The 22,787-nt window shown below is 45.3% G+C and overlaps 2 protein-coding genes and 1 long non-coding RNA gene across 7 annotated transcripts in view; 1 reads left to right on the top strand and 2 right to left on the bottom strand.

Moving 5' to 3' along the window:
- Positions 1-949: 949 nt before the first annotated feature.
- On the bottom strand, positions 950-9,776 carry LOC137860923 (uncharacterized). The gene is made up of 2 exons (XR_011099259.1): positions 9,404-9,776; positions 950-1,243 (listed from the first exon to the last, which is right to left on the bottom strand). It is a non-coding gene; the product is annotated as an uncharacterized lncRNA (long non-coding RNA).
- VEPH1 (ventricular zone expressed PH domain containing 1) overlaps positions 1,139-22,787 on the top strand; it is a 67,660-nt gene continuing 46,011 nt past the window's right edge. For 4 of the 5 annotated variants that reach the window (XM_068691752.1, XM_068691753.1, XM_068691755.1 and 1 more), the window contains exons 1-4: positions 1,139-1,276; positions 2,481-2,696; positions 7,313-7,487; positions 21,160-21,326. In XM_068691752.1, coding sequence (XP_068547853.1) covers positions 1,139-1,276; positions 2,481-2,696; positions 7,313-7,487; positions 21,160-21,326 — 696 coding nt within the window. Of the gene's footprint in view, positions 1,277-2,480; positions 2,697-7,312; positions 7,488-16,756; positions 16,897-21,159; positions 21,327-22,787 lie in introns of those variants that run through there. The other variant, XM_068691754.1, reaches the window with a different exon arrangement.
- PTX3 (pentraxin 3) lies at positions 10,815-16,662 on the bottom strand. Its single transcript, XM_068691757.1, has 3 exons — positions 16,515-16,662; positions 15,592-16,122; positions 10,815-12,106 (listed from the first exon to the last, which is right to left on the bottom strand). The coding sequence occupies exons 1-3, from the start codon at positions 16,660-16,662 to the stop codon at positions 11,493-11,495; spliced, it is 1,293 nt and encodes a 430-aa protein (XP_068547858.1). The 3' UTR covers positions 10,815-11,492.

Raw genomic sequence — 22,787 nt, 5'->3', positions numbered from 1 at the left:
TTTTTTCTGAAAAACAGTGTAAAATAGAGCACGGGAATTAAGGATACTCTATATATTTCAGTTAATAATTACATGATGAACTATGTTCATCAGCTCAGGAGAGGAGTTTGCCCGTGAATGCACCACGTGGGCAGTCTGGAAGCGCGCTTGGTAGATCTCTTGCTATCCTCCAAATCAGTAAATATTTTTTATGATATGAATAAGTGAAGACAGAGGGAATTTTTTCCCCTGTGACGTAATGTTTGTGTTCTCAGGTTTCAGGCTGGGTAGGTGCATAGCCAGGGCTGCCTGCAGCCCGCGGTGCCAGCTGCTGTGCTCCTGCTGCAGCGCCTGAGCTCTCGGCACGGCGTTGGGGCACGTGTGGCTGTGCACGCCTTCAGCTGACCCAAACCTGCATGAAAGCGAGGTGGTGTTTGATTCCCACACTTGTCGTGCTCATCCAGCTCCTTCATCACACTGTCCAGGTTATGAATTGCCTACTTGTCATAAGATTCCCTTTTCTTCTGTATTTTACTTCTGCTAATAAATGTCAAATCTCAGACTTTGTTACCGCTCTACGTAATATAGAGAAATTTTTCTCATTGGAAACACAGACCATGTTATTTCTGCAATGTGCATAGAAGCTCTATGAAGCTCGAATCCAGCTCTAGCACTGCTTTTCCAGTGCATAACACTTGAAACCAACTCAAATCCGTGCATTAAATGAGGACCATATTTAGCAGGTGTCTAATGTCATACCTTTAAGTTGACCACACGACTCATAGTCGTGTCTCTTGCGCTCTGCAAAGCCAACCCCATGAGTGGCAAAGCTGAAACTTTCTTGCTCAACTTCAACATGAAGTTCATGGTAGGTGTATAAGGACATCCCTAGATCAGGGATTCTGCATACTGCTTACATGCTCCGTTTAAAACTCTTTGCTAAACTGGTTGATAGTGAATACATTTGCTAATTTTTCCTTCTTATTTTTTTATTTTTTATTTTTTATTTTCCTTTTAGGTTCTGGCCAAAGAAGTCTTGAAATGTGCCACAGATCTATTCTTCATATTACAGTGATGGCCAGTCTGCAGGGTTGTTCCCGTTCTGTCCTCATCTAACTCCTTCATGCATATGCCTGGCTGAGTGGCAGCAAACACAGCCATGCATCATCTCTTCGGGCTGGTTTTGGCACAGAAGGACCTTTCACGTGCGGGGGATCTCTTCTCCTTAGATGATGCTGAAATTGAAGGAAGCCTCTCGGAAGCTCTTGAACAGATAAGAATAATTAGTTCATCTCCTGTAAGTGAAACACTGTCCTCTAATAATTTTTCATGTGATTAAATATATCATAGAAACAAAGTATTAAAAGTGGTGACATACACAATTCAAGGTTTTAAACTAAAGAACGCCATACAAAATATAAGATAAGTGTCCTCCTTTTGCTTCTGCATTTATTCATGGACAGCTCCAGGCTTGGGGCTTGTTGCAGTGAGCTGGTTACACAAACACTGCTGGCTCCTTTGAGGTGAAGTGTGTGTGGCTACAAAATGCTCAGTGAGCTTCTGAAATGAGGCAGGATGATGCTGCCAGCACCAGAGTCCAGCCCCATGTCTCCTCAGACTACCTTTGTCACCTCTTTGTCCCCGTGTTTTGCCTTTAACTTGCCTGGTTACAGAGCAAGTTGTGCTCAGTTTAATGATCAGCTCGTCCATTCCTTAATTATATTTCACAGCAGACTTGAGCCGGAGCCTCAGAACCCCTCAAATGCACTTCTGGCTGGAGTGTGTGCCAGAAGGAAAGGGCAAGCTCTTAGGAGCGCTAGGATACTCAAGTAGCAACACAAATACCTGTTCCAACAGCTGTGCTTTTCCTGGCGTGTTACTTCATATGATTTTTAAAATCAGTTTTGGCAATGTGCAAACCTTACAAGACCTGACTCCATGATTCTCCCCAGCAGCCTTTTATGTTATCGCACAGTGCTGCTGCTTCATTGCCACGTGGCTTGTGTGTCAGTAATTACGGGGGATTACAGGGCTTTGCAATAAAGCCTGTTTAATTAATTTTTATTCGTGTTATGTTAATACTAATTGAAACTAACCATGCTTACATCAGGGACCTGACATGATGGGAAATATTTGGGACCGTGCATTTGGCTGTATGTAGGTAACAATTTCAGTGTGAGTTTTGGGAGAAGAAGCCCACATGAGTGTTTATAAGGCATGCAGCTGCAATCTGTGGTCAAGAAGGCCATGCTTTGAGACAGTCTGCTAAAAATCGTGTGATAACATAACCTGTATCTTAACAGTAATGAGAATTCAGACTAGGAACAGCGAGCGTATCATCTATGATGTGGCTGATTTGTTTTAACTCATGCTAAACACTAATTCTGAAGGTGGAAGTGAGCAAACAATAGGCAGCCACAAAAACCTCAAGCCTTCTGGTTAGTTTTATGGGGTCTGATAAAGGATGTGCATTCACTGGCTGATGTCTTTATTTGAACCAGGACTACCAAACCAACGACAACGACCAGGCTGTGGTGGAAATCTGCATCACTCGCATCACCACTGCCATCAGGGAGACCGAGTCCATCGAGAAGCACGGGAAAGCCCTCGTGGCTCTCTGGGAGTCGTGCCTGGAGCACAACCTGAAGCCTTCCGGAAAAGATGAGGACACGCCACACGCCAAAATAGCATCTGATATCATGAGCTGTATCTTGCAGGTAAGAATGAGCTGGAAAAAGCAAGGGAGTGTCCTGCATTCCTCAGCTATCCAGCTTTATCTCTGAAAAAGCAGTTGTGCCTCATGTTTTCTAAGGGTGCATGAGAGTAGTTGCATTTGTTTGAAACCAAGAATATGACCCCATATGTTCATGTACATTGTCGCATATATGTGGTAATATTCTGACGAATCAAACGTTTTGGCAGATTACTTATCTTTAGAAATATTGTGACTATTTAGTGCCAGATTTTGTTATCTTAATGCTTGTCAATTCCAAGTATTTGCATTTAATGTAAGAAAGTGGGAGACACAGGGCTACCATTTTCTGTGGTTACAGAAAGTTTCATTGGAAAGTACATAAATTGGGAAAGAGGTTATTCTTTGGAACTGTTCTGGAAGGCAGAAAAATACTGAAGACATTTTAATAACGTGGCATTTAGGTCACTGGATATCCTGTCAGCAAGGAGACTCTCCCTCTAAATTTGGATTGCAAAAGCCGAGTGCAGATACAATGCAGAAAACTGCCTTCTGACCTAAAACCTGATTGCTACTGCTCTAAGCAGAGGACTAGAAAGAGGTTATGCCCTGGTCAAGAGTGTTGAAATAATTTCTTAGAATATTTTACTAAATGCTGGAGGCAGCAACAATAATATGGAAAAAGTATTTGGGTCCCAAAAATGTTTGCTTGAAGAACAGCTGAAAATAGGTCCTGTTTGAACCCTGTTCAAGGGTAACAAGACTAAAAATAAGACCTCAAAGTATACAGCAGCCTTTTAGGGTAGGAGTAGGCTGCTCCAAGGCTTTCTAAGAAGGTAATCTGAGGGTGAAAAGCCATTTAAAGATGGGGAGGAGGAAAAAAATCCTCCTAAGACCCAAGCTGATTTAATATGGGATATATATATATATATATATTACTATATTTTAAAAGCAGGGACTGCAAGCAATATTATTTCTTGTTGGGAAAAAAAAACTGTCATACACTGGATGGGCCCTTAGAGAAATTTGTGTGCAGTTATCTAACTGGGAGTAGAAATCAGGCTTCTTTCCAGAGTCTCGTCTGTGGGTACAGTGTATGGGTCAGGCACAGCAGTTGTTTCTCCAAATGCCACGAGTGTGTTTTTGCGTGGACTGCTTTGGGGTGGTGTTTGCAGCATGTCTGCTGTCTCATAATTCCTTGCTGTACCTCTTAAAATCAGATGTGGATTTTCACTGTAAGAATTGCAGTGGTACTGGCACAAATACGTCACTGTCCCATGAAAGCTGCTGCTTAGCCCCTTGTAGGATTGCTCAATAAACTTTCTGAGATTCCTCATCTAGTTTTGCTGAAGGTATTTAAAATCCAAAAGAAACCAGAAGTTTCAGGAAAAAAAGTGGAATTAAAAATGAATTTTCTTCAATTAAATTTTAGTTTACAATGATTTGTGGTCAGTTGTTTACTCTCAGTCTGTCACTGACGACACACAAAGAAGTATTACAACAAAACATTAAAAAAAAAAAAAGGATGAAACTTCCTTGCCTGAAGCCAGCCTGTTGCCGATATTGGTTTGGGAAGAGAAGGAGTTTATTCTAGCCAGACATGAAGTCAAGTCTGTGGATGAGATTTAGCTGGATTTCTTCTGTGCTGCGCTGGCAGCTGGGAGCTGCGATTCGTAAGCTGCAGGAGCAGGGCCTGGTAAAGCATCCTTTGAAGGTCAGTGGTGTGCCGGGGGGGTCACATCGTGTCTGCCCTGCTCTGTGAACAGCTGGCTTTGCCAAGGGCCGTGCCCCCGATACGCAGTGCGTTCCCGGGGGTGCTGCTTGCTTCCCTTTCTGTCTCGAGTCCCTGGGGGTAAGGCAGGAGCTGGGTTTGGATGCTGGCTGCAGCACCACTTCAACTTTCCAGACCAAAGGCTGTAGACTGTAAAATCATATCGTACTTGATAGGAATGCCACAGTGCGCCACGGCTCGTCCAAGCCTTCAGTCTGCGCTGTTGGCAACTGTGTGCCGAAATCAAGCGAGCTCTTATCCAAATGTTTTCGGGATTGCACTGTGTTACAGATTGCTTTGAGAGAGGAGTTCACTGAAATGGGAATTATAAAAACACGTAAAAGCAGCTCTGAAACAGAGCTGCTTTGAGCAAGTTTCTTCGCATAAAAGAAGAATGAAAGGCATAAACTGGGTTTTTATGCAATATGCGAGGGTTAGTTGAAGTAGTAATGAATATCTGACAGCTGGGTTGAATCTCACAGCGTGTTTCTGTTGATATTAGCAGCAGGGAGGTCCCCTAGGTTTGCAAACAGCACTATATCATATTATTGAAATCTGGTTTTCATTGTCACCTACACGTAAGTGTGCTGTCATGCCCCGATATTATTTATAAAGGCGCAAATGGAACCTTTCTCCTTCCATCTGAATTAAAACCTTTTCTTAACTATTTCACCTTTATCATAGGTCAAAAAAAAATAAAAATCCTATTCTTTGAATTTTCTTAGATCTTTTTAATACTAGTCAGAGGGCCAAGTCTTATCTTCCCCTTCTTTCTCCATGGAGCCCTGGAGTATAAACTGGAGGCAGAATTTGGCTCCCACTCAGTAGTGCCTCCCCTCCAAACGTAAGGAGGCATTATGTTGATTTAAATGTGCTGCTGCCTGAAGGTCTATTCACTTTAAGGGCTTTTGGGAAAATGCAGTATTTGGTCATGTGGCAGTTGCCCCAGTGAGCTGTGGCAGTGCCTAGGCGTTGCTGCAGCCCGTTCTTCCTCAGGGGCTGGTGCAAAGGGGCCATCCCAGAGCTGCAGCAGCACTCACTGCTTGGCAGGTCTGTGTTGCAGGCATGAGTCCTCACAGCCGGTTAACTTGGCTTTTTTGCATTGGTTGAGCAGCAAACTGCAGCCTTAATTAGGGTCAGCCCTGCTCTCCGTGAGGCTAATGGCCAAGGCAGTTACTACTCACAGAGGCAGAGCTGGCCTAACAGGCAACGTAACTGGGTATATGGAACAATAGATTTGTGGTTTTTTCTTCTGTTTAAATTTATTTTTTTCAGTGCTGCTCCAGAATGAGCATGTGTTAAGTCTGGCCTGCCTTTCCTTGCACTACTTTGTTGCTTTCAGGAACATCTGGGTCCCAGTGGTTGCCTGTGATTTCAGATGCTAATTAAATCTAATCATATTGCAGGACTATTTTCAAAAACAACGACATACTCTGGTTTCAAAGAGATATTCAAAACTGAGTGAAGATGAGAGAAAAGCACTGATTAAGGAGGTTTCAGAGAGAATGTAGAGCCTCAATTGCACGTAAACAAATATGTCCTGCTTGTTTCAAGAGCAGTGAGGTAACTTAACTCGGGAACATAACAGGTAATAGATGTTTATAATCTGTGCACACAATTTTGTACACACAAATAGTTGCAGAAAATCCTTACCCGAATCTCAAAACCTAAGGATGTGTGCAGGTAACCTTAAGATCACTGAAGCTCGATGCCATTTTGAGGACAGAAGTCAGCTGTCTTTAGTCCCAAGTGTAGGAAAAAAATCATTTGACCCTGGTGCTCAGAGGAATTGACTGGAATTTAAGAAAGGAAATCTTAATTATCAGAGGAAAATTGTTGGTTACCCGGTGAACAAGCCTTCCAGAACACGTCCTCACGTGTACTCTTTTCCTCGTTTGACAGGTGTGCCTTTGATTTCAGAGTTAATTACATCTACCCCCTGTCCTTCAAAAAGGGCTTCTTTGTTTTCACTTACTTGGAGCTGCAATTTGAAAAGAGCTCTCAATATTCCGTGAATCGTGCTGGAAGGTTTTGAGTTACAGCTTTGGGCTGTCATCACACATGGCTGCCATATTCATGCCTTGCTGTAAATTCCGAGGAACACAACTAAACAAACGAGGAGCTCGGACAGAAACATCATAGTTATGCCAAATACAAGGGAGACCCTGTGCTGCAGAACCGTGTGGTTCTAGGGTCTTCTTCCTCGTGTTTGTGCTGTGCTCTGATACCGTTCCTGGACATGAAAGCAGCTCAGGCCTTTGAGCTTTCCCCAGATGGCCTCTGGGGAGGGTAGGTATTGCAGGGCAGGGGCAGCAGGGCACTGGAGGATGCAGGGCAGGGGAAGGAAGCAAACCTCACAGCAGCAGCAGCAAAATGCTGCCTGGACACTGTGCCTGCAGGTAGGGCTGCCCTGCTGGGGTGAAAGGCAGCGATGGATCTGCTAGGGTGGTGAGCAATATTTACTGGTCAACAGCAGGAGTGATGCTCTGAAGTATTTCCTGTGCTTTGGGGTGAAAATTACCTATTCTGTCTGGATAATGGATGCGGCTTCTGCTGTGTTCTCTGATGGCACAAAACAGAATGTATAGTTAGAAATGTTACAGCGGTTAACGTTTAAGTAGTGCACTCAGTGTTGTGTTTTCTCCTCCTCTTGCAAAATACAAAAATGGATGTATTGTCATCATCTCCTGCTGCAGCAGTTTTAAGTTTCCTTATGTGCTCTTTCTTTGAAGTCTGTTTTCAGTGGAGTTACCAAAACATAACCTTTTTTGACCTGTTTTTTTCTTCCTCCAATTCTGATCAGCAGGAGACTTCATTTTAATAATTTTTTTCAGCTGCTTATTTTTCAGTGTTTCTTCATGTTGTTCCAGAACTACAATCGACCTCCAGTAATGGCCTTGGCTGTCCCAGTGGCAGTGAAATTTCTCCAGAGGGGCAATAAGGAGCTGTGCAGAAACATGTCGAGTTACCTATCCTTGGCCGCAATAGCCAAAGCGGACCTGCTGGCTGATCACACAGATGCCATCGTCAAAAGTGTCCTTCAAGGTATGAACACACTGAGATTCTGGGTTTAGTCCTGCAGTGTGCCCATAATTATTAATTAGTCTATAGTAGGTGTATATACAAACATACAAATAAACGTTTTATGCATAAAAACACTTATGAGACATGTATGTATAAAACATGCACGCAAGCATTCATAAGCATTTGATGAAATATATCAGATGCAATCTAAAATAACAGAGTGCATCAAGGAACACCTTCTAAGACTATGTGAATTTAATGAACCTTGTTGACTGCGGAAGATTCATTGCAGATTGGATGACCCGTGGGGCAGGAAATATATCTGTAGTTATTATTGCACTGTACTAATGGACTTCAAATAATAAGCTGTGCTAGGAGACACTAGTTACGGGGCTCTTATCCTTTCTATTAGTGTCATTGGCAATACTCCAAAATATAAATGAGGATGAAATGAATCCCGTTCTGTGGCAAAGTAGGCAGATGTAAGATATAAAAGCTTTATGGTGATGCTTTAGTCTTGCCTACATCAGTAGTTTTAGACAGTTTTGTTGCTAAACTCTGTAAATTTTGTGGTTTAAAAAGAAACCAAAAATATTCATACCTCTGCAAAAGTAAGTCCATTTTGGCTGAGGTAGTAAAGTTCACAGTATTCGTTGCAATATAGTGCTACTGCAGCAGTAAAGTCACTGTTTTCTCAAGCACAGGTAATAGCAATGAGTACCAATAGCTGTCTAATTATACCGTGAATATTATGAAAATATTAAGCCCTTGAACTAAATTTGTGCTTTATTTTAAAAATAAAAAATGGTGCTAGTTATTTTTTGGTGTTATGTGGAGGGATACCCTGAGCTAGAAGGTAACTTGGCCCTTAAAACACTACACTAAGAGTTTGCTTATTTCTGTCTAACTTGTTTAAGGATAAATGTGATAAATGATAAAAAGAGATAAGTATGTATGAGCTATGTGATCATACTAAGACAGAAGATTATACTAATAGAGTAGTCCAAGAACAGGATTTTGTTAACAACTTACAAAGCCACGTGGATAATTCATTTAAGACTTAAGGTTTGTATGTGCTTGCTGTATGTTGCTGGGGAAGCAGGACGCTATGAACAGCAAGATGAAATGGCACAAGTTTTGGGGCACAGTCATAAGTTTAGGAAAAGAGCAACAAATGCCTACAACTGAAGGATTTGACTGTGCCTGCTGGTTTTCATGCATTTATATTATTCCACCAGCAGATGTTGCTGTGGACATCAGAGATGGAAATTGCAGATTGGAGGAGAGTGCTCTGCATAGGCACAGTGCTCTGCTCTGCAAACCGGCTGCACGGCACCGTACACGGCTTGTGGTTCAGGCATGAAAAGGTTGGCTAAGAACCACGGGTAGAAGCTGTTTGAGAAGGGAAGCAAGAGGGTGTTAAAGATGGCTTAACGAAGCAGTGCAGAGACAAAGGGCCTTGTTCTGGTGCTGCGCAGACTGGGCGCAGCCTAGTGGCACCAGCGAGACTGATAGCAGGCTTTGGTCTGCTGCCTGCGAGTGTTTGAGAGCTGACTGGGTTTTTGGCTACTTGGGGCAACTGCTTGGCTGCACAATCAGTTTCTTATCGTCCTAGTTAAGAGAGCTCTTTAGAGTGAGCGTGTAACTACTCTGTTCTGTTCAGTGTGAACTCAGCCTCTAAGCACGTGTGTGTCTGTGCCGTGCGCGTGATGCTGACAGGCCGCGTGCTGGCACCTTCCATCAGGATAAGGGACCAGGCAGCCTTATTCCTGCTTCCAGGGGACGGCAGCAGAACCACCATATGGTTATCTGAGGGTCCCACTGCTGCTCTGTCTTCTGGGGGAGCTGGGGCAGCGTGCACGTGCTGCTGGGCTGGGCAGAGGCTGGCTACAGAGCAGGGCTGAGCTCAGCACTGCACACCAGGTTATGGGACTCACCTCTGCTCCTTTGAGTTTGTTCTCAGTGCAGGAGCAGGATCGCAGAGGCTCTTCTGTATTTGGAGACCAAACTCCCCCCAGATACTTCTTACTCTGTGTCTCTGAAACAGGGCAAGGAACTGTTAACAAAGAAAAATGTAGTTCAGCGCCGAAGGGAAGAGAAGCATGGTGGTGGAGGTGCCTCGTATTGGGCGGGAGGGGACTGGCCGTGGGAAAGCTCTGCTTGTGCGTGGAGGTTAGCAAGGGAAAGAAAAGTGGTTGGAAAGAGGAGGGTGTTCCAGCTGAGCCGATGAGAAGGCGAGGACTGGCTTTGCGTTTGGGAATCTGCCAGACCAGTGCGGAGATAGCAAAAGGATACTTGCAAGACAAAGCATTTCAGGTATGAGGAACAGTAAAGAAAAGCAGCCAGGAATGACTTTCGGTAATCTTTTTGAGGATTTCGCTTGTTCTGCTATATTTCACGGACATTTGTTTTCATTTAATGGATGGCAGTGTATGGAAAGAGGATTTGAGAGTATTTTTGCGCTTGCACAATGTTGGGAAGTAGAGTGCTTTTCTTAACTCTGAAGATGTGTTTTCTGGCTGACATCAGATGAACAGAGGTAACCTTTCGTTGTTCTGTACTTCAGGTTATTTGCAGTTATTATTTAGTAAGGGCTTTTTACATTTTTATTGCAAGTGGTAGGAGAAATTCCAGCCTTCTGAGAAGTTAGTTTTGCCTTAAATACACAGCGTTGCCAAAATGTTGAAGCAGATTGTGTAACTTCAGCTGCAAAGCACAACCTTGAATGTCAAACCCTTGAATGGTGTAGTCAAGTGGAAATTACCTTGTCATAGCTTTTTTCTTACTACTTCTGTGTTGCGGAAGGAAGGATTTGGTAGCTGCGTTGTGTTTGGGAATGAACATAGCAGCAACTTTTCAGAGCGTGTCCGTAAGACATCTGTAGAGTGAGAAAGAAATGTGAGGAGAGCAGAAAGGTGTGCTGTTTCCAGTGGAAGCGAGAATGGCTTTGAATAAGACATTTGCCAAAATAACTTGTTCAGAGGCTTCGGCAAACAGTGAGGAATCCCCTCAGGTTGCTGTGCATTTATCAGTGTCAGCGTCCCTCCTGTACGAGCAGCCCTGGCCACGATGGAGAGCTGCTGGAGCAGCAGATCCCTCCACGTACCAGTGTCCACGGGGGGCTTGTTACCATGACAGACCAGTAAAGCTGTCTTTGCCGAGTGCTTGGAGGTCATTCCTCTAAGGGGAAGGTCTCTCCATTTGTGTGAGATGTTAATATTTGTGTTTCTCTCTATTAGCAACTAAAACGGAGTGGTTACCAACATGGAAAAAATCCCATTTTCTATTTATTTCAAGAGATTCTCTATTTATTTCAAGAGTTCCAGTTGATGAATGCCATGGAAAATCTTAGTTTAGTAAAGTATCTTTATTTACAGAACAACTTTACAAAAATAATTTCAATAAAATTATTACAAAGTCAATTTACAGTATAATACAGCTGCGTTTTCTCAAAATGTAACATCGGATTATGATGGTGAATATTACTTTTATACGTTAGGTCAATCCGTGGCATTAAATAAAGCTTTAAACAAGAAGCTAGTTTTATTGTAGTCTACAAATTACTAACAACACTTAATAAACAACACGCTTCTTGGCTTTTGTGGTTCCTCTGCACAATTGACATGAGCACTCTGCAAACCAGCGACTGGAGAAGCCTGGAAGATGTGTGGCTTTGCATCTGTTCTGCGGAGATGTGCAGGAGCTTAGCAGGAACTGCAGGAGTCCGGTTCTGCTCAGGCCACAGTGGCACTCATTTTTATACGTAAGCTAGAGAGACAGCGGTCGTCTGACCTCAGGAATAGCTTTTCCAATGTCAAGCCTTGATGTATTATTTTCAGTGTTTTGCCAAAACAGCAGGCAGAGATCAAATCCCATCTCCACAGTACCTCATTCTGTAAACTTGCAGTGCTAATCTTCCTTGGGAGGTTGGGAGGTGCAGGCTCTTTCAGCTCTGTGTATTGTATGCATTGGCATTCTGCTCTTAATGGAATACGTTCTCTGCTTCAGAAACTGCTTTACAAGAGTTTAAGAAACATACTGAGCTCCCCCGTATGGCAGCACTTCTGTGACTCCCCACCCGATGATGTTGCCCCTGATACTGCACGCATCTTCCCCGCTCTGCGCTGCTATCTCTTCGGTGCTGAGCACTCTGTCCCACAGGTTAAAGCCTGTTAATTTTCCTGAGAAGGCTAAAGCTTCATCAAATCCACCTCCAACACAGCAGCCATTCTTCTCCTGACCGATCTGCAGAATTCCTCCGTCTGGAACAGTGTGAGCGTCAGCAACGCCCGCGGCAGTGCCCGCGAGCTCTCCGTTCACCCACAGGGACACGGTCCCGTTGTCTGAGCTCCAGGCACCACAGAGATGGATCCACTTCCCAGGAACAATTACATTTTTGACCACTAATTTGTTCTGGTCACTACCTACAGCAATCACTGCAGACTCACGGCTGAGATAAAGCTGAATTTCATACGGATTTTTCTTGGTTCCGTAGGAGAAGACAATAGTTTTGTCCAAAACCTCAGTCACTTTGATCCAGATGCAAGCAGTGAAGGAGCGGAGGGTCATCTCAGCAGTTGGATGAACGCTCCCGAAGATCTTTTTTGAACGCATTGGGAATAGAATTGCTGTTTCGCAGCCTGAAAAAGTAAATTAGAAAGGTTATGTAAGTAAAGGTTTGTATGGGCATGGTTAGGACCCTTGGCGTATGCTCACCCCTGGACTTTTCAGAGGGAGCTGTGGGTTTTGCTCATCCTGTGGGATGTCAGGACCCGCTTACGGGGTGCTTTGAGGAAGGTAGCAGCTCTGATGAATGAATTTGCTTAGCCCTTGGTATGGCAATGAGCCATCCCGAAAGGCTAATCGTGCTGCTTTAACAAGACCCAACCTTTCCTTCTCTGTAAAAGCACATTGCTGGCACACAACATATCATTTAGTTTTAACACTACCTGCCTGTCCTGGCCATGTTACGGTAAAGGGATGGGTTTGCCAATCTACCAGCCTGGAAGTTTTACGTGCTGTGACTTTCCTGGGATAGCAGTGTGAAATGCTGCCGGGGCTGGTGGCACGGAGCCACCGGAGAGCTGCGTCACCAGCAGCTGCAGCGTGTCCTGCTGGGCTGGATACCTGATGACGGCCTTCCGAGTACCAGCAGGGCTCGGTATGTCCGTCCTGTGCAACGCAATACGCTGGAACAGTGCCCACCAGGAGCTGAGCATGGCCCTGGGGAAGCCCTGTCACCGCAGCCCTGCATCCAAACTGGGGCCCAAGGGACAAACGGATGCGCTGACGCGTTGCCTGTCGTATTTCTGATGGTGTTTCAGTGCCTATATTTAGGCTCACTTCAGAAGGCAAGGCTTGATCTCGTATGTCCTGTTGCTGGCTCAGGAAATGTCATCGGTTATCGGGGCTGTGATGTGACCCCAGGAGCCCTGCCAGCTCGCTGTGCTCGGGGCAGCACGGGCTGTTTGTTGGTGTTGCTGCCCCATAACAGCACGAGTTAAAAATGTGCCTTCCTGAGCCAGCCCGACCCCAGGGCTGCACAGCTAGCACCTGGGGGGATTTGTGCCGGGTTAACTACAAATAGGATCTTGCACTAAGTAAGTTACTTGAGAGCAGTTTCAGATCCCGGCTGGTTCCCCTGTCCCTTGCCAACGCGTGCCTCTGTCCCCGCGATTTCCTGCAACTGGTCTGAGGCAGCATCCTCCAGCAGCCCAGTGGGACGGGCAGCTGGAAAGCACGAGCAGGGAGTGTTGGCAGAAGCATGCTGAGATATATTTTTGAATTTTTTATCAATTCCTTTTCTGACCCTGGCTTTAGGGCTGTTGGTAACTCATGCGCTGGTTCGGTGTTTCTCATGGTCCCACTATTTAGTATTTTTAAAGCAGTTCCCCTCCCCTCTCCAATTTATCAATACGTTGCAATAGAAACTAGGTTATTAAAGCTATTAACAGGAATTCACGGCTATTAGAGAGGTATCTGATGATTACTAAACACAAGACATTCTTGGCATTCTAACGTGCTGTTCCCTGGTCCTTAGGTACAACTCAGTGCTCCAAGCCAGAGGGGGAAAAGCAGCCCCCTTCTATAATTAAGCTGCTTCGTTTCCTGTTTAAACAAGCTAGAGGATCTAAAACATCTAAAATGTGTGTGGAAACTTCAGCTTCAGTGCATGAAGGACTCTTTGTGTCCTTCTGGATAGTGCTGCTGTGTTATTTCATAGACTGCTTCCTTTAAACTTGGGGCGGATTTTACATTTCTTCGTGTTTTTTTTTTTTTTCAGAGTTAGTTGAGGGGCAGCAAGCAACTGTTGGGGATGCTCCTTAAAATGCTACTTGTGAATGCTATTGTGAAATGGCTTTTAATGAGCAAGCTTTCTGGCTTTATTGTCAAGGAGTAAACAAAATTAAAAACAGCCTCGCTGAAGAACAAAAAGTGTGATTTGAAAATCCCTCAAGAGTGTCTGGCAGTAATTCAAGATGGGAGAAATTAAAGTCAGTTGCTAAAAATTCCCTTGAAAAAAAAAATATCCAGGGAGGGAGACCCTGGAAGTACTTAAAATGTGTCTTTTAAATTAAGAAAGGAAAAAAAAAAATACAAAACGCTCTCTATAAAATCATGCAGGAACTAGTGGAAGTACTTTGAATTTCCAGTGCTGAGTCTGGGATCTTTAAAGCTGAGTGAATTTTTTTACTCTCACCCAGCGCACAGTAACTGACTGCAAGGCTGGCGGTGTTACAGGGAGATAAAGGGTGAGCTCATGCTTTTTGGAAGGCGAGATTCGTGTGTTGGGGGAGGGCGGGGAGGAGGAATATGCTGTAAGAGCTACTACCAGGACGTGCAGATTACCAAAATATTACAGTGAAGAAGTAAAAGCAAGTTACTTACAAAGCTGAATTAATGTTCTCCGATAAAGGATAGATTTGTTAGATTGCAAAATGCTTTGTTATAAAGTATTGTTATGTTGTGTTTGCAGCTTAATAGGCTCGTGTAAGTTGGTGGTGGTTTTTGCAGCTGCCAGAAGCACACTTTGCTCACACCCTTTGCTCACACTTTGCTCACCTGTGTAAGAGCTCACGCTGGTGGCATTGCTCGGGGCTCCCTGCCAAGGCTGGAGTAACCACCCACCTCCCTATTCACACGTGTGGGGTTCTGTGAGTGTAGGTTGCTTTGTGTTTTGGGTTCTCTATGCTACCATAAAACTTTTGTTTGGAAAATGTGATCATTAAAGACATGCCAGCATTTAGAAAACATGCAGCACCAGTTATCGAGTAGTTACATCCAACGTGGTTGCGCTGTGCATGCAGCAACTTTGCACCCACACCCTTTAGGTAGGGGTTTGCTCCACCATACCCAAGGTGCTCGAGCTGCTTCTGCTGGGTGACACGTTACAGTGCACAGAAAAACTGCAATGAGTTTTGAGATATGAGCTCATCTTTCTATGGCTACCCCACTTGCACACCAATACCAACGTTTTAGAAAGAAAAACTCAGTGTGTCAGTCGTGCTGTGTTACCTGCAGGCTCCTGTGCTCGGGGAAGGCGTTCTGTGCTGCCAGCTGGGTGCAGTGAACGTGCCCTCCCTGCTGCAGGAAGCATGCGTGACTGGGGCTGGTTGTCCCCAGCAGCACGTCCTCTGCCCTGGCTCTGCTCTTGGGCATCAGGGTTGGTGAGGAGGAGGCAGCGCTTAGCGCAGGAGGAAGGAGGAGTTGGGTACATGCAGCAGGACAGGAGCAGTAGTGACTAGCGAGGATATGTGGGAGTTACCAGCTGGGAAGGTAAAAGGTGAGAGAATATATTCTGTGTGTTTAAAATATGTTTGCTCTACGGCAGCTGCTTTGATCTAGGAGAGCCTCCAGGAGGTGGGATCCTAGCTGGGTGGCTGCTTTGCCCTGTGCAAGGACTTTGATTAAACCCTGCTTTGATCCCTACTTTGAAACGCTCAATGCCTCTTTTTTTCAAGAGCCCTTACTGGGTTTCCTCCCTCTATCTGCAGACTTCCCAGAGCTTCTGGGCTACCCATAAGATTGCTTTGGGGTCCTATGTGGAGGTCAGTGTTTGTAGCATGTCCGCGTTGACAGCCCAACCAAAGAGCTCGCCAGGAAAGAATAACGTGTGTGGACTTACCCGCTGGCAGCAAGTGCCGAGCTGCCCATTTCTGCGATGCCTTCAGTTCGGCTCTCATCTGCTGTAGCTCTTTCCACAGGGAGGTCAAAATGAGGTTGTCTTCTCTGGTGGGACTGAGTTTGTCCTGCTGAAAAGCTGTTTCTTGAGCCTCCGCCTCAGACCTTCTCAGGCAAGCGCTCTCCAGGCGGCTGAGCCTGTTGGACACGTTGTGGCTCAGGAGCAGAACGTGCTCGAGGACCTTTCCTTGCTGGGACTCGTGAAGCCCCTTGGCTTCTTCACCATGGTCACTGCTCCTCACAAGTGCCTGCTCTACCTGGGAGATGACGTGGGACGTGACTTTCTCGACCGCAGCGCTGAAGGTGCCGGCGAGGCTGGCAGCGAGCTGGCTCAGCTCTGCTCTGAGCGTCTGCAGGTCCACCTTCAGGATGTCGTCCATGGTCTGCAGCATCATGTTCTCCTTCATCTGCGAGTTCTCGAGCATGATGAAGAGCTTGTCCCACTCGGTGTGCTCTCGCTGGCAGTCACACGAAGCTGGAATGCAAGATGCAGATGCACTTAGGGTTTTAAACAGAAGGGGTATTTAACAAAACCTGGCTCTGTACGGGGCTTGTGAGCTCCAGTCTGCCAGTTCATTTCCTTCTGGATCAAAATGGGAAGGTAAAGCAGTGTGTATCAGAGCAGTTCTGAAACTGTCAACCCCACTCTTCTGCAGGAAAACAGGAACAATAGTGTGAAGCAAACTTCCAAGGCACGCTAACCAAGCACTGTAGTGCTTGCTGTTCGCAATAATCTACTGGTATGAGCACACGCTTCTTCCTCTTACAATGAATAAATTTTTGTAACAATTGGTACAAGAGCAAGCAACAAAGAATGCAATACTGCACTTAAGAGAAATTTAGTTTAAATCTACTTAATCTACTTACTTTCCTCAGTCCCAAGAACCGGACCTTCGATTTCGTTATCCAGATTCACATACATGAGATCATAGTCGTCATCTTCATCCAGGACAGAGACAGAAGCCCTGAAAACACAGAACAGCGTGAGCAGAGAAAGCACTCCTTGAGGCAGCATTCTCCAGCTGCTTCCTGAAAATAGCTGAGCTGTCTGGAGCTAAAGTCCAAGTCAGACTTCAGCGGAGACGAGACTGCGAGTGAGCCGCGGCGAGCCCCTAATAAATGCTCCGAGTGTCTCAGCCTGAATGAATGAGCGATGCTAGTGCCAGTGTTGTAATAAGAGCACTTCTGGTTGTTGGTTTTGGCGGCGAGGCGAAGGGGGCGTGCAGCTTGCTCAATCTCAGCCTTCCAGGTTTGCGCTGGGGGGAGAAGGGCTGCCTCATGGAGGGGAAGGAATGGGGAAAGCTGCTCTTGCGAGCTGCCGCTTCCCCTCCGAGAGCAGGCTGCCGGAACGTGCAGCGAAGCGAGGCTGAGAGCGGGGGATGAAATCACTCAGATCGCTGCCTAAAAGCCCAGGCTGCATCGCTCGTGCCATTGTGTGTCCTTTGTGGGAAGGAAAATGTTCTCTGCAAACTCATTTGGCAGTTGGTGTGTGCCAGGGCTCTGGAGGGGACTGGTCGAGAAATAAATAGGTCTGCAACTGGTTTAGATGCACACGTACGGTTTCACCTAGATCTTGTAGCACTTTTTAAAAATATTTTTTTATTTAAAAGCTTCTATTATACTGGTAGTTTGCTGCCTTAAACAACAAAGGAGAACTTGTGAAAAAAAACTAAAGGCAGCTTGCTGGGCTTTTGCTTTTCTAGTCCTAATTACCAGTAACAGCTTTGTAACTGGTGATCAGGCATTGCTGCTAGGATCTTGTTTCAGGAGCCCTTGGTTAGCAGCTGCAGGATGAGAGCTGTTGCTCTTCACTTGGAAACAACAAAACAAGGGGCTCGTGGGTTAGATGTTAATCCAGTGACAAGCGGTGGTGGTGGTGGTGGTGACTCACTTAAGCTCTGGAAAGTTTATCAGCTTAACGGGCCCTTGATTATTCCAGAATTGAGAGTAAGGGTAGCATACTGATGGTAGAAGTTACAAATATTTAGGAAACTGGGGGGAAAAACCCCACATAACCACACTCAGCGTGCAGTCTGTTCCCTTTCTGCTTGGGACCCCCAGGCCCAGCCCCTCAGCGCTGCACACAGCGGTGGCAGGGAGGGCTCCACTCTCCCCTGCACAGCTTCCTCGCCCCGCTCCATCACCAGGGCTTCTGTTCAGGGGCAGGAGACACAGGGAGGTAGCACGGAGCTGTGCATGGCCTCAGCACACCTCTGGTACCAGCACTGCTGAGCACGATGCTGAGCTCCCCATGCTTCTGACTGTGTTTTGCTGCTTTTCCTCTGCACCACACATCTGGCTGTTCTGCAGTGTGACAGTGGCTCTGTCCTGCAAAGGTTTGGTAAAGGAGAGGGGAACACTTGCAGAGTTCTCTGCCCAGCTTGGGACACCCAGGGAAAGCAGTGCTCTTGGGGCACGCACTTTTCCCAGAGTATTCCCGGAGTGAAGACCAGAACAGGGCTGTACATCCACACAGCACCACCAGCCTCATTTCCACAGCGCTTCTGGGATCAGCCGTGGATGGGGCAGAGCTGGGACAGAGCACGTGGACACCTTTGCCACTCCTTGTGCACGCAGGGGATCGGCCAACGTGTGTGCGGCGTGGTCCTGGCGTTGTGGCTGCTGCTGCTGGCCGTGCCTCTGCCCTGCCTGACTCGCAGCCAGCCCGGCTCAGCCATCGGATGTCCCCAACTGTACGTTAGCTTCTGCCTGAGTTGCATAATTCCCAGTGTGTGGTCTGCTTGGAACGCCTGAGCACGGCTAATCTGGAAAGCATTGGGGATAAGGGTGGTAAGGAAGGAAGAGGGAGAGAAGGTAATTAAGGAGCTGAGGATAATGTTTTTCCATCCTCGGACAGCAAATGTGCTTTTCAGGCTCTTGGTTTAGGCGGAGGGAGATGAAGCAGGATGGAGCAAAGTGAATTAGTTGGGAGTGGGCAGAGCATCGCCGCGGCCAGACTCTGAGAATGCAAAAGGTTGGTGAGCTGCACGGGGGGAAATTGCTTAGAAACTGGGGAGGCACAGCAAATGGTGCTCAGAGCTGGCTGGCAACATGCAAACAGGAGAGAGCAGTGAATTGGGGCTTTATGCCCCAATTTATTGGGGCTTGATGCTTTATGAATCTTTCTAAGTTATATGAAGAACAGACACAAACTGTGGTGCCTGCTTGGATGGTTTACAGGTTGGTGTACAGGGGCTGTTCAATTAAAAAGGAATCTGTGTCAGTGAGGTCACTTAAACGTCACTCCAAAGTGATGGGCTAGCTTCAAATTTGCCCTTTTTTTTAATTATTATTTATCCTGGTTAGTGAATATAAAGGCAGTAATGTTTGCTGCATGGTGACTGGATGAGCTGCCCAAATTTACTTCTGTACAAAGTATTTCTGTTCAAAGTATTTCATAACTGCAATCCATCATGTCATGGCAAATTACACTGCCTCCTCTAATGCGTCCGATGCTTAAAATGGTGGTTTTCTGATGGTGAATAATTGGTCCTACCTTCCAGATATCTTCCTGCCTGTGATATTCTGGCTTAGGCAATGGCGAATCTCAGGCTAGCTGCTGTCTTTCCTCATGTAGAGCTGCTACTTTTTGTTTTTCTGTTGAATCATTTCCCTCCACAATTTACAACCAAGAATTTTGCCTGTCCGGGAACAAGGAAATTTCGTCTTTTACCACTGCTGAAAATTTGACTGGAGCTTAAGGGGTCTGTTCCGCATGGGCAGGAAGCTTCCAGTGGAAACTAAACATGCACAAGTACAAAGCAAGGGCTTAACTCAGGAAGCACAAAATTATCCAGAGAACAAGAAATTTTTCAGTACATTTGGTTACAAGATTGTTCAATTTCAAACTCGGATGTGAACCTAGAAAACTTCAAGTAAATCGATCTCAACATTTTAGTTTTAGCAATGGGCAAATCGGTGCTTTTATGGCTGTGTTTAACTGCACTCCTCACAACCGCTGCCTTTCCTGGTGCTCAGCTGCTGCTGCCATCCTGGTTAGTTTAAAAATTACAAAATAAAATCTATCAGCTGCTTGTGCAGGTCAAAGGCAGTTTCAAAAGAACCTCTGTGACTTAGGAGCATGAGTCCCCTGGTAAGTTAGTGGCTCTTGTGCCCCTCAATTCTTTTCCAGACTGGTAGCATCAGGAAGAGATGTGCACAAAGGTGTGGATAGAAAGAGGCCAGAGCTGAGCTGTTTGCTGATCTGTGTGGGGTAATCCATCAGCAAATATCCTTCATCTGCAGCTGGCCTTTGTGCTTTGTTTGTTGAACAGAACAAGACAAATTCTTCATATCCACGGGAATTGAGGTGGGGTCTGAACCTCGTTGTTAGCCCTGCCTTGGGGAAGAAGCCAACAACTCTTCAAGCAGAATAAATGCTTCGGGGGAGGATGCAGAAGTGAGGTTGGATAAACAGTGTGGAGGCACTCCTCCAAAGCATAAGGACCCCTTAAGGATCATTACAGGCTGCTTTGCCTAAAAGTTTTGAGTCTGCAATGAGTTTCATTTTAGTTACTTGCCTCAGGGGCGATGTTGTAAGACCTAACAGTGTTGTGGGCTGCTCTTTCTGTATCTGGCAGGAGCACGATGCGATCAAGGCTGACCCGTGTATCCTCTTTCTACCATCCGTGAGCTGACCTGCTTATCTTCCAAAATTATAAGGCTTGGATTTAAGTGGGAGAAAAAGCAGCAGGCCAGAGTGCTAGTTCCTCTTGGAAACCAAATCCGAAGAGACCTTAAGGACTTTCAAGGGTTTACAAAAAGAAGCCATACTGCACTGCAATAGGCAGATGTTTTCCATATGTTGTTCAAGTGAAACTTAAATATATTGAGGCAGGCATGTACAGCGATGTGAAGTTATATATTTTGGTATGAGCCTGGGCTTCAAATTGAATTATGCACAGACATCTTAAGAAAATGTGTGAGAGAGGGTTTTGCATATCTGTGTCTGTCTGCAGTTGACTCTCTCTGGCTTCTTTCTATTCCTGGAAATGGCATCCTTAACTATTTATGTTCAAATTTACTGTCATGCACATTTAGTTCCCTTAATAGCTAACTATTCTTTCCATATGCTGGTTACTTAATTTGAAAGCCTTAATCTCAACAAAGGAGAAATAGAGCTTTTATGTGCTTTCTAGCTTTTTTTAATTATTAATTTAAATCACACTTAGGCTGTGGAGCCCTAGACCAGTTTATCATCCAAATCTGAAAGCTCATTAAGTGGCCTTCTCATGGTATTGTGCTTGAGAATGAAAATTATAATAGATAGGAAATCCTTTTTTTTTACTTGTACACTGTTATACCTGCAATAATTCATTCTATTCAGATAATTTATTGGACTTCTTGGCACGGTACATGATTTCCTGCAGTGAATTTTACACCTCCCTGGTTCTGTACTTACGATTCTTAAAAACTGATGTCTCCAGGCGTGTGCTGATTTTCTAGGGTGCTCCCTGCCTGTGGGGCACTGACATACACTGACTCACCAGCCTCTCCTTTGCTCTGTTCTCAGGGAACTCGATGCTGCTCCGTGTCCTGCCTTCCCTGTACGAGAAGCAGCCGCAGCCGATAAACCTCCGTCTGAGGGAGCTGGTGGCCCTGCTGGCCCAGCTGCACCAAGCCGAACAGCACCACCTCCTCAGGCTCCTCCAGGTCGTGGCGAGGAAGAAAGAACTTGGGGTAAAACTGCATTTGGAATATCTCTCTGCTAAACATTGCACCCCCTTTTGGGGGAGGTTATTTGGTTCAGATGGCTTGGAAAAATCTGTCTGCTAGCTGCTCTCAGAACAATAAGAGTCCTGTAACATGCATGGCAGTGCGTTCCTATGATTTTCCTATGAATTTCCCTGTGAATTTTTTAATTCCATTTCAAATTCTCCATCTGATCATAAAGAGGATGTAACAGTGACTCTGTTGGACCAAAAAGGTTGTGTTAAACCAGAACTGTTTTCTACTTTTTTGGCTCTTCCTCCATGAGCTGAGCATTAATTCCCATAACTACATTTCTGTTGGAATAAGTGAACTGTGTTAAGTAATATATCAAGGAAAACTAAAAATGAGTTAGGAAATGATTAAGAGTGAACTAGAGATTAACTGAGGCAAAGCATCCCGTGCTTCGAAAATTCTAGGACAGCGCCCAGCACATTCATACAAGACACAAAGCTACCTGCTTTGTAAATTGATGGAATCTATAAAATCTTTGGAAAAGAGGAATCAGCAATAGTTAATATCTTCCTCCAGATAGCCAAGGAAACTTCATCATAATACCTTGTAACAGATGAAATAGGGATGCTCTTGCAAGTAGGAGAGTCGTCAGTGCACTGCTGGCCATGCTGAGGCTCCACGCTGGAGCTGACACATCAGAGGTTGCTTTGTGCATCTGGCAGGTGCTTGCTGTAAGTGTGTGGAGATGCTGCGCTGGTGAAAAGTAGATGTATAAGCCAAAAAATGCCTGAGTGAGCACTTAGAGCATCCTCCCAAACCCTGGGAAGTTGGTGGAAAGCCTCCTTTTGGCTTCAGCAGGTGTGGGACCAGTCTGTCATAATAGCATGCAAATCATTAGTGGTGAGCCGTAATAGCTTTAAGGTATTTCATGTTTGTGCAGTGCTCTGCGTCTGTGCCACACACTCCATAAATCCAAAGAGGTGTCATTTACCACTGTTAACAATTTATTTGGTCATGTACCTGCAATATTTTGGCAGAGCCATTGGTAACAACTTGCTAAAACTGATCGTCCACTTGAGAAAAAAAAATCACTTTATGCCCTCATTCTGTGCTGTAAATGTGTTTTCCATGCACGCAGCCGTTTCAGTCAGAAGTGTGTTAGTATACACGTAGACGTGCATTAGTATGCATGTAAAATAATAACTCAGTTGGTAGTTGAGTAAGCTCCATCCTGTTTGTAAGGTGCTCTGAAGGACTGGACCCTCAACCTCTTGAAAAATGTGTTGTAAGAAATGACAACTTGCCTGCAGCACTTCTCTGCAGCTAGGATCTTGCCCCTTATTTTTAGTTTTGTACCAGCTATTAACCTTGTCAAGTTATTTGGTTGCTGGGGGAACTCAAAACTTTCTGCTAGCACTTTAATTTACTGTATCACTGGGGAAGACTGAGAAGACCTATGTTGTTTTAATCCATGAA

The sequence above is a fragment of the Anas acuta genome, chromosome 9 (assembly GCF_963932015.1).
Source record: "Anas acuta chromosome 9, bAnaAcu1.1, whole genome shotgun sequence".
NCBI lineage: Eukaryota > Metazoa > Chordata > Aves > Anseriformes > Anatidae > Anas > Anas acuta.
This window is presented reverse-complemented; position numbering and strand designations above follow the sequence as displayed.